The sequence below is a fragment of the Hirundo rustica genome, chromosome 1 (genome assembly GCF_015227805.2).
Source record: "Hirundo rustica isolate bHirRus1 chromosome 1, bHirRus1.pri.v3, whole genome shotgun sequence".
Taxonomy (NCBI): Eukaryota; Metazoa; Chordata; class Aves; order Passeriformes; family Hirundinidae; genus Hirundo; species Hirundo rustica.
The window spans coordinates 56,704,029-56,720,951 of NC_053450.1; the positions used below are offsets into that span (position 1 = coordinate 56,704,029).

General features: G+C 36.8%; 1 protein-coding gene across 3 annotated transcripts in view; it reads left to right on the plus strand.

Moving 5' to 3' along the window:
- The window catches only part of CCDC102B (coiled-coil domain containing 102B), a 136,194-nt gene that overhangs the window by 37,381 nt on the left and 81,890 nt on the right, over positions 1 to 16,923 (plus strand). For 2 of the 3 annotated variants that reach the window (XM_040073242.2, XM_040073251.2), the window contains exon 6: positions 3,763 to 3,867. The exons of the other annotated variant lie outside the window; for it this stretch is intronic. In XM_040073242.2, coding sequence (XP_039929176.1) covers positions 3,763 to 3,867 — 105 coding nt within the window. The remainder of the gene's footprint in view (positions 1 to 3,762; positions 3,868 to 16,923) is intronic. 3 annotated transcript variants of the gene reach the window in all.

The window sequence follows — 16,923 nt, forward strand, 5'->3', positions numbered from 1 at the left end:
GAAGAAAAATTTTACAGGGAGAATTTGGCATTTTTTTTATTTCTGACATCATTGTACAATCAGATCAGATCAAAACTACAGAGATTTTTTTAACATAATGCTTGTGTTCTGTCCAACTCTGTTTTAAATATTTCTTTTAAAAAGCTGAAGGTTGTAATTCTCTAAGTACACTTTCCTACCTTTTCCAAGTTTTATGGGAAGCTAACAAATCTTTGCACTAAAAAAAAAAGCTGAAAGGTGTGTGGAATTTCTTCTGTTTTCTGTCTGGAATCATGTTGGCTGCTCTATGTTACCTTCATTATTTTTCTTTTTGCATTCATTACACCTTAATTGTTTCCTATTATTATATCTTTTGTTGACTAAGGGGAAGGAGAAAAATCTTGTTTGTGTAAAACTTTTGGAACCTCACCCACAGTTATATTGCCTTAAAATGAACAACAGCATTAAGATTTTCCTGCTAATGAACTGTACAAGGTGGAGTTCCTCCGTCTGCATCTGTTTTTTTCAGGGTTCTGCCTTTCATAATAGTCATAAAATGATGTAGGTTAGCTCTAAAATGTAATTATCCAGTTTCAAAAGGTCAGTACACTGTACTTCATTTCCACCATTCACCTTTGCAATTATCCAATTCATTGACACTACCTTGACCTCATTCTATGCTTCCACCATTATTCTGGTCTTCCTGTTAAAAGTAAAATTCTGTGCAATCCTGTACAGATATTTTATGGAGAGAAAATATTCACATTTTAAGGGAAATTCAAAGATCTCAAGGCTTTTTTCACATGTTGCAATTTTTTTCTCAAGCTTTCACTTTTCTTTATAAATGAGCATCTGGAGTTCCACACAAGAGTATCATATAGAATGGAATATCTTGGTGGCTGCTTTGGGTTAGCTGTCCACTCCCAGCTTCTTGTGCAGCCCAAGCCTCCTTGCTCACAGGGCAGTATGAGAAGCTGAAAACACCTTGACTTAGAGTAAGCACTGCTCAGTAGCAATGAAAACTTCCCCTTGCTGTCAACATTATTCTCATACTAAATTCAGAACATAGCACTGTACCAGGTTGTCCTGGTTTAGGGCAAATTTGGGAGAAAAGCCCCTGAATGCGGTCCCTCCAGAGTGCAAACCCAAATGCCCCCTCCACCCAACCGGTCTGGTAAAGAACTTCCTCGGAGAAAAGTGGAAAAAACTATTTTACTTAGCAAACAAAGCGCATACAAGTACAAAGAATGATAAATATGAAACAATAAAACCTCTCCTGAAGTGAGATGGCAAATTGAGAAAGTCCTTGCCGTGGGTGTAGCTCGGCTCTCTCTCAGTCTCTCCTCAGTCCCAGTCTCTCCGGCGCTGCTGGAAAATGCCGAGCTCCAGGCCCCGGTGGGCCGCAGGTGCAGCCCCCAGTGCTCCCCTGGGTTTTCAGTCCAGAGCAGGTTTAAACAGTTCCAAGAAAAAGGGAAAAAAAACAGTCCAGGGAACTTCTCTGCCCTAGCTAGCTGAAACTAACTAAAAGCAAAAGAAATCTCTGTCCTGCAATCTCTCCAAGCCTCCGCTGAACACCCCGTCCGGAGAAGAATGTGGAGGAGTCTGGCAGTTTTCTCAAAACAAACTCGGCGCTTCTCCTTGCTCTTAGAACTAGTCTTAAAGGAAATGTACAGCACAAACAGAACAGATGACTGGGGATACAAGCATCATAAAGTCCTAGGACACAGGTATTAGGAAGATGAGCTCCTATCCCAGCAGAAATACATAAATTTATCATAATTGCATCTTGGGTGCAATTATTTGAAATTTTACAGACAGAGGTAAATAAATTTATCTTTGACATCAGATCTTCATGTGATAGTAATCTTCTGCTTAATTTCTTGACTGAAATTCAACCTTGGATGGCTTTGTGATTTCTCTCTATTTGATGCCTGACAAAAATGAATTCAGCTGTGTATTTTGGCAGGTGCTTCACAAGAAGACAGGGTTTCTCATGCTCCAGAACTTTTGTGGATACTTGTAATAATAAATATGCCTGCATATTTATTTAGGAAAAGAATATGGGGCTTATTATTGTAGTCCAGTAGACTTTATTCAAACAGCTTGCAGAATTTTGGCAGGGAAGAAATATTTACTGCTAAATAGGTGTATGTGATTCCTTAATTTCCAACGAGTGTACAGAAATTCAGTGGATAGATTTTAAAGACCTCATTAGGAACATGTGAGCATCAAACATTTACTTGTGTGTTGGAGTCAGCAACTTGTATTCTATTACTCTGGACCCTTTCTAATAGTTTGATGACCTCTGCCCAAAACTGCAGACAGTGCTCGAGGTGAGGCCACACCAATACAGACCAGAGTGGAACAGTCACTTTCACTGTCCTCTGAAAATCAGGATGAGCCTCTTTAAATTTATTTGGTTTCTAAATTTTTTTATTTACTCAGAAATAAGGTGGGAACAGACCTTTGTAATTTGATTTATCTAGATAATGACATTGTTAATATTCACAGGATCAGAATTATGTTTCTTTTATGGTATAACAGCTCAGACTCTTTGCTCTAATTTTAGTACCTTTCATTACTTGCCAGAAACTGATTTTAGAATAAAAGTAACCAATAGAACTGAAAATGTACATTTCTATGGCTCTTTCTAAAGCCTTGTTGGTACAAATATCCTGTTTCTTCAATGCAGAAGTGTCTTACAATATTTTCATTTTTTATCAAACCATCAATTGTAAAAAGTTCCTAAAATTTTGACCTTTTTTTTAATACATTAGCAAGTTTTCTTTTCACCTCAATTAAAAGAAATGGAACCTTTTACTTACACATTTTTTTAATCTATGTTGATCTCCTTTAATCTCCTGCTAAGAACCAATTAATAACAACTTGTTTACAGTAATTACTTGTCTATAATAAACTTCTGATAAATTTCCATTAGTACCTGATAAGTACCTGGTTTTTGTTACAAGCATAATTACACCCTACCATTTTTTTATTTTAAGTCTGAAAAGTATTTAATGCAGCCTTGACAAAAACCTCTATGTAGTTGTCTCTGAATAATAAATCAGATAATTAGTCTATATGATTTAGTAATGTGTCTTTTTGTTGATACATTTAATTCACTCTATATGTGGGTTTGATGAACAAATTCATAAAGTTATCCTAAAATAAGGTTACAGCATTGGCCATAAATAATATTTCCCTTATGACGATTAATCATGACCACAAGAAAAATATTAGCATGAAAATTTAAGAATCTTTCCTCTGATTATGAGGATAATCATACATAGTGCTGAAGATGTACTTTAGAACATCTTAATTTTAATGAACATTTATTACAATCCTTCTAAATTGTAAACAGAAAAAAAAAAAACTGATTTTTTCTCTTTTGGAGAATAAAAAGTGAACTTTGACATTGTCAAGCCAAAATCAGTCTCAGTGTTACTTAAAACATTTTATTATTTTAATACTATTTTTATATAAATAGAAGGAAAATAATAAGTTTTTTATTCATTACTGTATAGAAAATTATCTTTGCTTTACTTTTTTGAAAGTACATTTGATGAAAAATTGACTATCTCAGTTATTTTCTTTTCAAATTCAAATGTTTAGCTTTATGAAACATGGAAAACTTACACCTTGGGCTGATTTTTAAGGTGCTCACCTGACTCTGAGGTGAAGACATTAGCCTCACCCAGTGAAAACAAGGGAGTTTTAATCAGATTGTTCATCTTTCTTTTTTTTCCTTTTTTTGGTTATTCCTTCTACCCTCAACTTTCCTAGCTGGAAAGAATGCAGTGCAAGAATGCCTCTGACTGGGGACAGAGAGAGCAACTAGAAGCAGAAAAACAAAGTTTGGAAGAAGATACCAGAAAACTAAAAATGAAGGTAAAAGAAATTCAGGAACCTCTGAAAATGAGATTTAAAAAAAAAAAAAAAAAAGCCCAACCCCCCAAAAAACCCAAAAATGAACAAACAAACACACACACACACACACACACACAAAAATACCAAAGAAACAAAAAAACCCAACCAACACTAACTAAATTGAGTTGTCATTATTAAAATGCACAAAGTAGGCTTTGGTTAAAAATAAGCTTATTTTTATTCAATTTAGTAGTATTAAGTATTTAGTACTTAGTTGGATCATTTGCGGAGCATTCACACCCAAAAATTACTATTTCAAAATGTCAAAAGTGTCCCTAAAACAAAGATTATACAAGACAAGGCTGCCCTTACTGCATCCCAGACCTGAACAACTGGACCTCAGTGGCTTAGAACTTCTGTAGGGTACAGAAACAGAGAATAATATCTGTTCATTTTTAAAAGGAACAGGGAGAAATGACAAGTATAACCACACTAGGAAGCAAAAGTGAAGACTGGGAGGAACAGAAGAGGTTTAGTAAGCTTTGCAAACTACAGAGTCTTGATGAAGGTCGAAGCAAAAAAATACTGTGTGACAAATCATTTTCCTGTCTTGTTGAACATCAAATCCCTTCTTAGGAGAGGGAGAATTGAAGGATGCGCCTATTCCTTACTTTTTTTTTTTTCTCCAAAGAGCTGTTCATTTATTGTCCTGCTAAAAATGTTTTGATAATTTATTCAGAAACTCTTAGCCTTTGTTTTGTAGTTTTCTATGCTGATAACTAAATAGTTAGTAATGCAGAAGGCTGCCACTTTCACTGAGACTCTGAAAGTTGAAAAAAGAGAAAGCAAAAAGACCACCAAACCTACCAACCAATCACTAAATGTCCATATCCAATACTCTGAGTTGGGCAGTGAGAAACAGTGTCTTTTATTTGCCTAAATAACAAATAATTTAATCTAATTTACGTGCATTTGCTGTTGAATAATGACCTTCTAAGTAACTAGATTTAGGGTTTAGTAACTAGGTAATTTCTCTTGGGACAGCCAGAGAGAGGTTTTATACTTGATGTCTGCTGTTAAATGTAATCATAAGATTTTTCTGTTTCCATCATGACTAATAGCAAATGGAAGCTCATGCATACAAGCCTAACTTTCTAACACACCTTATGAAACAAACAACAGGTTTTAACTTTTATTTACTACTATTTATTTTATGGTAACATATACATATCACATCATGCCATATCACATCTGTATTTACTTGATTTATTTGTAATGCCAGTAACTTGAAGTTGGAGATATGGCCAGAAAGAGGCTCAACTGCTTAGACGTATTACTATATTTCAAATCTCTTTTGCTTGTGTTTCTGTGCAGGCTTATTTGTTTGGTTTTCTTTTTAAAAACCAGTTAGTTGCATAGACTATTAGATATCTGTGATCAGCTCTCTCATAGTATTAGCTCTCTCCGTTAGTAAAGCACTCCTGTATTTGATTTACAGTAACTGCAAAACATGAAATCACAGGACAAGTCAGACTGGAATTGACCTCATGAGGTCTTCAGTCCTACCTCCTGATCAAAGCAAGATCAGCTCCAAAGTCAGACCGAGTTATTCAAGGTTTTGTCCCGTGAGGCCTCAAAAACATCCAGGACGACATGACCTACTGTGGGCAGCAGTGGGTTTGTGATGGCTTGACCCCAGCTGGCAGTTAAGCTCTCACCCAGCCTCATTCACCCCCCAGCAGTGGGTTGGAGGAAGGAACTGGAGGGGCAAAATTGAGAAAAAGACTTGTGGATGGGATAAAGGCAGATTAATAACTGGAACGGGGCAGAAAGGAAAAGAAGGGGAAAAAAAATACAAAAGTGATGAAGAAGCGATCAACACCACCAGCAGACTGATTGCCTAGCCAGACTCTAAGCAACAGCTGCTTTGGTAGAAACATCACCATGTCATTGCAAGGGACTCTTCCTTCCCGGGTGTAGGACTTCCTCATTGCTAAATCTCACAGGATTCTTGTTAGCCTCTTCTTTCAGCTTAGTGATAAAACTTCTTGATCCCACCTACAGACAAGGATATTGCCTCTGCCTGCCCCAGCCTCAGAGGGAGACAGCAAGATCCTGATGTGGGAGCATTTTCCCTCCAGAGCTGTATATTGAGCAATGCTGTGTTTCTCCATTTTAGGCTGGGAACTGTTGTGTCTCTCTCTCTCAGAGTCTTGGCTCCATTTTTGCCTCGGCTAGCTTGAGAGAGAAATCACGTCAGAAGGAATTTTTCCTTCAGGGTCCCAAAAGATCCCAGAGGCTGCAAACCTTTTTCTTTAGAGAGAGCAGGTCCCCATCGATGGCAAAAGGAAAGAGTCTGCCCTTGGTCCGGGGGGGAATCACGACTTTATTCAGTCTTTCTCCTGTGGTCCTGCTCCCACAGTGTCAGGAGCCCAGTCCAGTCCCCATCCCTGTCCCAGTCCCAAGAGCTAGAGATTTCCATGTGATTCCAGGGCTTTTATCCAGGGGGAAGGGGCTAGATGCAGGGACAAGCCACTACCCAATCAAGGACAAGGTGGGAGTGGAACAGAGTTGGATTATATTCCAGTGTGGGAGGATGGGCAGGGAAATGGAGCAGGGACAAAGCTCGTGATACATTTTCCAAGGGAACAGGGTGGTACAGAATAAATCATTACAAAACCCAACATAAAAATGAAATGGAATATAAACGAAATTAATGTGCTACAACAGGGAACCATGTCCTGTGGTACATCATCCCCAAGACTGAGCTGTCTTGTATCTTCAGCAGCATTTTTAGTTAGATCTCCTTGCCAGACTCTCTTAAGCATTCTTCTCACTGTGTCTAAGGCTCCTGGCCTCTGCCAGCAGAGAGCCAGTGGTACCCCCAAAAGTGGTCTTCTATGACACCAAACACCCGTTGGCAACATTAGTAAAATTAAAGATCAACGGGATTAAAGTGCTGTGGCAAACCCTTAATGAGAAGATGAACCCTTCACAGCTGGAAAAAGTATGGAAACAGTCTTACGAGGAAAACTACTCTTTCAACAAATTATCTCCAAGTCAGTCATGGCATTGGAGACCTGGTCAGCCATATGTGGCAGTATTTTGTAAAGTGAGTTGGCATACTTTTTAACATTGCTGCTGCTACTAAATGCAAAACTGGTGTTAGGAAAGAGTTTCTTTTTCAAAGATTCCAGCCTAACTCCATTGAGATGGAACCTGTCTACTCCTTTGTAGACACATCCTAATGTTGCTGTTGTACCTTGCCAAATTCTGAGACTGTTTCTGATTTTCTCTAGTACTATAAATAACCTGAAAACAATTGCTTTGACTTCTGGTTCAGGACCTTTTTATTTCTGGGATGGTAGCTTCAAGTTCAAATAAAATAATATTATAAGGAGGGTTAGAGGAGTAAAAAAGAATGTCTCCTTTAATGTGGGTGATGGTTAGATGTCTAGGTCAGCAAAAATTGAAACTACAGCTATTTAAAGATCTATGTGCATCTTGATCTGTATGATTATGGCTTTATTTAACAAGACATATAGGCAATTTTTGTATAATGAATCCTAAAGCAAAACACAGTTGCCTAGTATCCTACTTTTTTCCAAAACCTGTATTTGTGAGATTATTTGGAACATCTATAGTAGTTGTTTAAATATATTCAGTGTTATTTATTGATATATGACTGATTTGTACTTGCAGAGAGTATAAGCAAACAATGGCAACATTTTTTGTTCAGAAGCAGTTTTAGTAGCATTTAAAAAAGGGTATTAATACACAGAAATTAAATCCTTACATCCTTGTCTAAACTATTTAGTGTTCACAGTTATCTTGTTCTTTAATATGTATGCATACCTCCATAGGACATAGAATTTGTGCAATCTCTTGCCACTCATAGTAGTAAACCATGTAGATTGAAGTTCTGAGCATAAAATTTAATATTAATTATGTCTTTCAAAAAGTGTGGGTCCTTAATATTATTCTTAGTTGGCAGTATGCTGGCTTAAAATGTTTCCACGTGCATTTTTTAAAAGGTTAGCTTCTGTTGTACAGGATGAGCAGAATTGATGAAAGAATTCGGGTCAAACATTTTTACTGTGTACTTTTATTGATTGTACTTCTTGAAATGGAAAATACCATTTAAATTAATAGATATATTATTTGACTAATATCAGGGTAACAAATATTAAATTAATCTAACTGGTTCATCTAGGAATGGATAACATGACAAAGAAAACACCTTTTTTATGGTATATATCAATACCCAAAACATGATTTTTATGGAAAAATATTTTCTCTTTTATCTGTGAATATGATCTTGAAGCAAACTTATAAATTAATTTTGAAGAATAGTAATGACTTTTTTTATTATCTCTTTTGATTATGGTAAATTATTGGAAAATGTTTTGAAGTGGACCTCAGTATTGAACTGTGGAGCTTGTGGATGCATAAACTAATTTTTATTTTAAGTTTGATTTCTATCTGTAATAGGATAAGGTTATAATGTTGTTAGCAAAAAATCCATAGATTCATGGGCTTTGTGAAAAAAGTTTAGGAGCTTCCCCATGCCAGACACAAGCAGCTCCAACTGGCTCCAAAAGAAATCCGTTGGCCAAAGCTGAGCCAATGTGCGAGAAACAACCCTGCAGACACCAAGGTCAGTGAAGCAGGGAGGGCAGGAGGTGCTCTGGGAGCCAGAGCATGGATTCCTCTGCCGCCCATGGTGCAGAGCAGGGTGAGGCAACTGTGCCCCTGCAGCCCATGGAGATCCATGGTAGAGAAAATGGCCATCTTACTGCCCATGGATGACCCTATGGTGGAGAAGGTGGACTTGCTCTGAAGGAAAGTGCAGCCTGTGAGCACATGCAGGAGCAGGCTCCTGGCAGGTATCTCAGACCCTGGAACAGTCTGTTCCTAAAAGACTTACTGCATGGAAAGCTCCCATCCTCAACCAATTCTTGAAGAACCGTGGCCTGCAGGAATAGTTGAGTAGTTCCTGAAGGATTGTATCCCATGGGAGTGACACCTCCCACTCTGATACAGGGAAACAGCATGAGGAGGAAGGAGAAGCAAAGCGAAGCTGTTGTGTCTCGGTTTTTAGTTCCGAGATTCAGGTGGTTTTAGAGTCTTTTCGCCCTCTGCAAAGCTCTGAGCCAAACGCAAGAAAGAGACAGAGTCTTCAGGTTCTGATTTTTCAAGGTTGCATGCTTTGTTTATTGTTTCTTATCTTACAAATTTCTCAGTGCCCAACAAAAGTCTGTGCAGCTGCTCGGGCATTTGATGACTCCTCCTCACACTGGGCTGTCACTATCTTTTATACTAATTGTTACGTGTTCACTGGCCAATACCTAACACTTATACTAAAAAGGTCGTCTCTACTTTGACCCAATCTCCTGAAACTACTTTGTGCCACCGTCACTGCAGAAAATGGAATGAGGGAAGAAGAAAGAAGAAGCAGGAGACAATGCCCCAAATCCTCCATCTTGCTCCCATTCACTTCCATACTAAAAACCCAAACCTACTGTTTTCTCACCCTGTGATGAGCTAAACTACTATCTTTCACGAACTCTTGTGGCTTGCAATCCTTCCCGCAGTGCAGGAAGCCTTTCCCATGGACTGAGATCAAAGCCAGTGTCCCTCTGGTCTCTGTTCCAGGGTCCCAGACCCCCCTGTCCAGGTCTCTGACCCTCCAGGGCAGCCAAAGTAATGCCCTGGACTCCAACAGTTGTGAATTGACCCATATCCTGACATTCCCCTTCTGTGCATGGAGGGAAGAGGTAGTGGAGAAAATAGGTAAAGAAATGATGTTGAGCCTGAGAGGAAGGGTGAGAAGGAAGGAAGGAAGATTTTAGTTTTGTCTTTGTTTTTAACCCCCCTACTCTATTTTTAACTAGTAATACATTTAATTTTCCCCTAATCAAGTCTATTTATCTCAATCCATGAAGCCTTCGATCTTCCTTTCCACTCCCAGCCTGCAGATGAGAGGTGTGAGAGAGCAGCTGGGTGGGAATCTGGAATTCAGCCAAGGTCATCCTATCATAATGTCAGAGGTGGATCCTCAGATTTCACAGGCAAGAGTTACTTTTTTTTTTTTTTTTTTTTTTTGATGCAGCTTCAATGAGGTTGCTTTTCTTTGTATTTTGAATATACATGAACATTATCAGCTGTCTCCCTTAGATTCTTTACTTTCCTCCCTTAGAAGTGAAAGAGGTATTTTTTCTTCCTGATTATATGAGGTATTTAATGAAGGTTTTCTTCTATGCAGAAAATAATTAGTCGCTGTAGACATGAAGTCTTCCTAACAGCATCACTGTGTAAACTCTAATTTTTATGGATACAAAGTTTTGGTGTGGGAATATGTACAATGTGAATGACATTCTTCCTTACTTTAACAAAAAACAAACAAACAAACAAACAAAAAAAATAGAGAGAGAGAGAGAAAAAAAAAAAACTAGTATAGAATATAAGACTAAATTAATCTATCTAAATCTAAATATATCTTTTCAGTTGACAAAGAAATCAAAGTTCAAACATCCCCCCCCTTTTTTTTAAGATCTAGAAAAATCAAATTAACAAAAATTCCAAAATAAAAATCATCTGTCTCTGTACATCTCTAAAAAAGATGTTATAACACAATTGTTCTCACTTCCAGATTTATTTTTTAATAAAGGCAAGACCACTACAGTAGCACACTTTTGATGAGAGACAACCTTATTTCTCTGAGCTCCACAGAAATATATCACAAGTTACTAATTAGAACAGTTTTTGCAAGTACAGTTGAGAAATCAAATTTAAGAAGTGGTCAAGGAAAATAAATGGAGCAAGATGAAAACTGCTGCAGCTGCATAAATATACATTTTCATTTTGGTTTAAAAACATAATGTGGCTTCAAGGCAAATTCTTTCATCATCCCCGCTTGAATTGGTATTGCTTTAATTCAGAATGATTTTGTGCACATTAATTCTTTCTAAAGGAAACTATGTGGGAAGTTCTGCTTCAGGTATTAACAGTTCATACTCTAAGCCCTGAGAGAGTGGATATGTCTGGGGCATTGACAGTTTTGGGGATGGTCTAAGGCCACATGTGGATTAGGGGCCACAGGAATAGGAAAAATCTTGACTCCTGTGTTTGCATGTGGGGCTCAACATTTGCTGCTCTGGTCCGTTTACCAATTTCTGCTGTGCTGAATTAGGGGTGTGAGGTAGGGCCAAATGCAAGAGGAGTTGCAAACTGCTTCCTTGTCAACAGTGAGCACATTCAGAGAGTGTTAGGCAGTGATCTGTCTGCATTCTCTCTGAATGCCTGGGGAGCACCAGATGTGTTTTGAGAAGGCACCAGAGTACAGAGGAGGAGTTTTATAAATTGCCTGGATGATAAGAGAGAAAATTGTATATTAAGGGCTTATATTAATTGCCATGTATTTCATTGCTGGTTTTGTGTCATGGATCTCTTGAACTGAGTATTTTATATATTTTTTGTCTTTCACCAGAACAAAAGTTGAGAGGAGATGTAATTATGGTAATATTGTTAAACCCTTTGATATTCATCTAGCACTGTTCATCCTGTGGAGAAGCATATCTGTTTCAACAAAAACCACTGGGGCTGGATGTTGCAATGATAAAACAGTAAAGGCTGCACAGTTTGCTCCCTTAATGGATTTCTAAAACACAATGTATTTTGTCAGAATTCCAACATATAGTATGGTCGATTTTATATGTTTGTTTTCTAATTAATTTCTGGTGAAATGCTCATTTCAATTCCTTAGAAAATTGACTAAAGTGTAGAGCTAAAACTAATAAAAATAGAGTTTTACAGATATGTTTCCTCTAGCAAATTATGCCGATGTTTAATAAAAGAAAGGTGAAAAATAATTACTGGATTACAAACTGGTATGGAACAACACTCAGTACTGTACTTTTCTCACCAATTTGTTTCCAATTTCAAAGATATTTAATTCAGAATTCCTGACAAGAAAAGATGAAAGACCAGGAACAGATTTAAAAATTAATCTCTCATTTGATCTGACTAGTGGTATAACTTTAAGAACATTAATAGGCTTCAAATTTTTCATTTAATTTTATTATTTTATCACTTATTAAAAAATAAACTTCTTGAATGGGCCTGTAAATTGGAATGATGCATTTCTCAAATATCTTATAAATATTTTTTAATTACACATTTTATCATGATGATGGAGACCAGAAAAGCTATAAGTTTTTTTATGTATATGTATAATTAGCTATTCAATATTGTATTCTTTCTTTTTAGAACAATATTTTTATTTCACTTAAGGATACATATTTAGTATTATTCTGTAGTTTCCTAACTCTATTGCACCACCTCCCACCCTGTTTTTTTCAGTCAGTTGGGAAAGCTTGCTTTAAAACAGCCAGTTACCTTTTTTATTTTTTGCAGAGTAGCATGAGAGTATATGCATGCCATCAGAATAAAAGTTCATCTAGTCCTATATCCCATTTCTGACATTGACCAAAAATGGGTATGTATAGAATACTTACGAAGAGAAGCACAGGAATACTGTCTCAGAGAGCTGTCATGGCTTTTTAGCAATTCATGTCTTAGAAATTTTTCAACTCTAATACTTCTTACTGGATATTTTTTGGTATTTTTTTAAATTATTTTTGAACACAGGCAAATTTTTAACATCCATTATGCCCTGCCATGAAAAGTTATAAATTCAGCTGAGCATTAGTAAAACATTTACACTGTTTGCTTTACATCTACTTTTACATTTTCATGATACTGAAACAGAAAATTAATTCAGTTCCCTTTCTTCACACCATCACTCATATGATCTTCCAACACCATGGAAACTACTCAATTATTCCTCTCTTCTTTCCCTTCTCACTTATTTTTTCCTTTTTTAGTAATTAGGTATTCCTGTATGTAAGGGCCATTTTTTATGTCAGGTAAGTGTCTCTAAGAATGGCTGTAGAAGACCTTTGTTAAATGCCATTTTAAGGCCTGCCTAGACCTCTGATCTAGCAGAGTCAATTTATTGACTCATTCAGAAAACTGGCATGAGTTAGTAACACCTGGGATTTTTTTAATAAAAATTGTTTTGATTCTTCTTCAGTAATCATATTTGCCCATGCCTTATCTTATTTGTAATTAAGAATGTCAATATCAGTTCTTTCTGGGCTTTTTTATGGCCTCTTGAAGCATTTTAAAAATTGTCCTTGTGTTCGCTGTTTTCTAGGCTTTTTGATTTCTTTAATGTCTGGTATCTAGTCCCAGGACTTTTTAACTACCCATTTTGTCTCCTTGATTAATGACAATGTTCAGTTTGAGACAGATCCTCTGATGTAACCCACATATATATAAAATATTTGCACAGAATTATGTATTTCCATGGTTCCCTCGTGTGAAGCAAATACAAATACAGAGCAAACTCAAAGAGCTTTCTTGTTTCCTTGATTTTTGATATTGTTTATGTAATTGTCAATAGACTATGAGGTTTATTGATGTTGATTTTTTTTAGGAAAAGGTTTAATAATAGATTTTTATAATTTCTGCAAATTGTTCCTCATATCCTATTTGGCCTCTCTTAGTTATCTTTATAAAAATACTGCCAGATTTTAAGATCTATTTTCCCCCCTTTTAAAAAGGTAGCTACACTATTCATGTGATATAATATTTTATCTAATTCCTTTATGAAGTAACCACAGTAGACCCTACCCCAGAATATATGTATGAGAAAGTGATTTATTTTCTTCTGCTCTATTTTCAGACTTGAATATGTTTTCAGATTGTTTCCAAAATCTGTAATAAGATAAAATTCCAATTTTTAATTATATCTTTTTCCCCATTTTATTAATTCCTCAGATGTTTTCTTAACATTATTGCTGTTGATAGAAGTTCAGGAATTTTACTTGTGGGTTTTGTTTTGGTTTTGTTTGGTTGGTTGGTTTTTGTTTGTTTGGGTTTTTTGTTTGTTGGTTTGGTTTTGGGGGGATTGGGGGTGGGGTTTTTTTGGTTTGTTTTTATTTTTGTCTCATGATTAAGTTGTGATTTGGTAAAGGGGAAAATGTATGTCCAAGTGTGCCAATGCTCTGTTCAGGTTTCATTCCTTCAAATTTAGCCAGTCAAATCTGATTAATTAGTGATTAATCTTTTCAGTTATATAGAAATTTTGGCCCTGTGTGAAATATCTGAAAGTCTGTCTCAGTTGGCAAGGTACTTGCTACAGTTACTGAATATTTTAAAATATTTCCTCTGATTAAATTTCAACTTCTTTGAAGTAGCAGACTTTCAAATTCACTTGTTGCAGGGAAAGGAGTTAGACTTATCTTTGTGGGGCCTTCTAACTCAGGTTATTCTGCTATTCAAATTACTTTTTAAGAAAACTTTAAAAATATTTTAAAAGTAAGGAGAGGCTAATTCAGCCTTCAATTTGGGATGTTTTTTAACAGTTTTGGAAAAAAGAACAAAAGGAATTGTTCTCAGCAGTATCTCTCTTAAAAATGCATGCTCATGCATTCGGACATTTTCGACGTTTGGAAATTTCATTTCTTTAAACAGTCAGCAGTAGACATTTGGTATATCTTGTGCTTTTCCTTGTTGTGCCATGCATAGCCCATTGTTTTCAGAACAGCTATCTTGGGTTATTATGGTCATTGAAGAGATCATGGCTCAGCTGTGATCTGCCCTCTCACTTTCTAACCCGTTTAGCCAAGTTTGTGTAAAGATATGTCTCTATGTAAACTTTCAAAATATTTCTTTTTGCTTCTTTCTTTCCTTTTCCTTCTTTTCATCCCTCCCTTCCTCCCTCTCTTCCTTCCTCTTTTATTTATTTATCCCAGTATATCCAGCTCAAAAAGTGGGACAAGGCAAATCTCATGACATTTAACAAGACCAAGTGCAAAGGGCTGTACCTGGGTCAGGACAGCCCCCAGTATCAACAAAGGCTGGGGGATGCACAGATTGAGAACAGCCCTGCTGAGAAGGACTTAGGTGTGCTGCTGGGTGAGAGGCAGGACATGACCCAGCAATGTGCTCTTACATCCCAGAAAACCAGAAGTGTCCTGGGCTGCATCCAAAGCAGCGTGGGCAGCAGAGTGAGGGAGAGGAGAGAGGATTCTGCAAGGGAGAGGATTCTGCCCCTCTGCTCTACTCTGGTGAGACCCCACCTGGAGTGCTGCATCCAGATCTGGGTTCCTCAATACAAAAAAGACATTGACCTGTTGGAGCAAATCCAGGAAAGGCCACCAAGATGGATCAGAGGGATGGAGCTCCTCTTCTACGTGGCATGGCTGAGAGAACTGAGTTTGTTCAGAGTTGGAAAAGAGTAGGCTCAGGGGTTACAGCCTTCCAGTATCTAAAGTGGGCCTATAAGAAAGATAGAAAGGGACTATCTACAAGGATGGATAGTGACAGAAAGAAGTGGAATGGCTTCAAACTGGAAGAGAGTAGTTTCAGATTAGATATTAGGAAGTAATTCTTTTTTATGAGGGTGGCAATACACTGGAATGGGTTTCCCAGAGAAGTTGCAGTTGCCCCCATCCCCAGAAGTTTTCAAGGCCAGATTGGATGGGGCTCTGAGCAACCTGGTCTAGTGAAGGATTTCTCTGCCTATGGCAGAGGTTTGAAATCACGTGATGTTTAAAGTCCCTTCCAACCCAAACCATTCTCTGATTCTATGACTATATGAGAAGAATAATCTAAATCTAGTTGGAAATAATCTAGTAGTTCTTCATTAGACCTTATTTTAAAAAAATAAAAATAGAAATTTAAAAAAAAAAAAGGGAGCACAATACTTTGAGGCTTAAGAATTTCATAAAAAATTTAGTCCTGTGCCATAGAAGAGAACTGAGATAACAGCTTTTATTTTGTTACTATTTAAGGTAATTTTTTTCAAGATTTAATTTCTTAAAAACAACACTTATTTGCTCACATTGGAGACAGGTAGTCCCCTAATAGCATAAGCACTGTCTATGGATCTGAACACCTCTCGTCTGACCTCGTCTCTTCCTATATGCTTTGCTTTTCTCAGTTTAGGAATATTGACCTGTCTTTTTCAGTTCCAGGAAAATTGTGATGAAGGAAAATAATAGTTTATATTAGATAAGCAAAGCTGTTTCTCTACCTAAAGGAAAAATCCTTTTTTTCTGTTTCTTTTTCCTCTTTTTTTTTTTTTTTTTTTTTTTTAAGATGTTTTGACCGGAATTTTATTTGTACTTGATAATGCTAAAGATGTTATTTTGTTGTAGTCTAAAACTGCCCTTCTTACTGCAAAAACATTGTGAAAGAAAAATCTTTAACTTTCTTTGTAAGGGAATAACCTCTAATATTTCTAGTATCTTTGTTTAATTATAGTTGGGAAGTGAATATGTTAAAAAACAATTTCAAGACATTCTCAAACTGTGTTGACATATAACATAATTACAAAGGAACATAAATAATCTTCAACATTATTTTACCTATTATGCACAAGCAGAAATACCAATCATGAAGTCATTTACCAGGAACTCTTAGATATCTTAATAAATCCTTCCTTCCAGCCATACATCTTACCAAGGGTATTTATTTTCTCTTTACCAAATGTGTAATACAAATGAGTTGTAACCATGTTGAAGATGCGATTTCTTTAGTGCCAGATAGTATACGGTATTTAATACACTGTTGTATGCCCTGCTTAAGCAGGTTGTAGAACCCCTTACAAATGTTATCTTAGAAAACATTTCTCTGTCCTAGAATTTGCAAGCGGTCCTTGTTATTTTGCAAGTGATTAGTCTGTGGAGACTGGTGGGGGTTTTTTGTGGGTTTTTGTTTTGTTTTGTTTTGTGTTTTGTTTTGTTTTGGTTTTTTCCCCAGTGTTGTATAGGTATGTAATGGCTGTAAGTGTTTAGAATCCAGAATTCCTCTCATGTTCCGCTACTGTAATTCCAGTGTCAGCATCAAAACCAGTGTGTTAACCTCTACCCCATGTCACAGGGGCACCCATCCTCCAAGGGAAGAAAAGCCGAGAGCCAAACAGCATTTACTTTTGGTTTCCAGCAGAGCATTTTGTCCAAGCTTTATTTAAGGCCCTTTCTAAAATGGGGGCAGGGGCATGCCCTC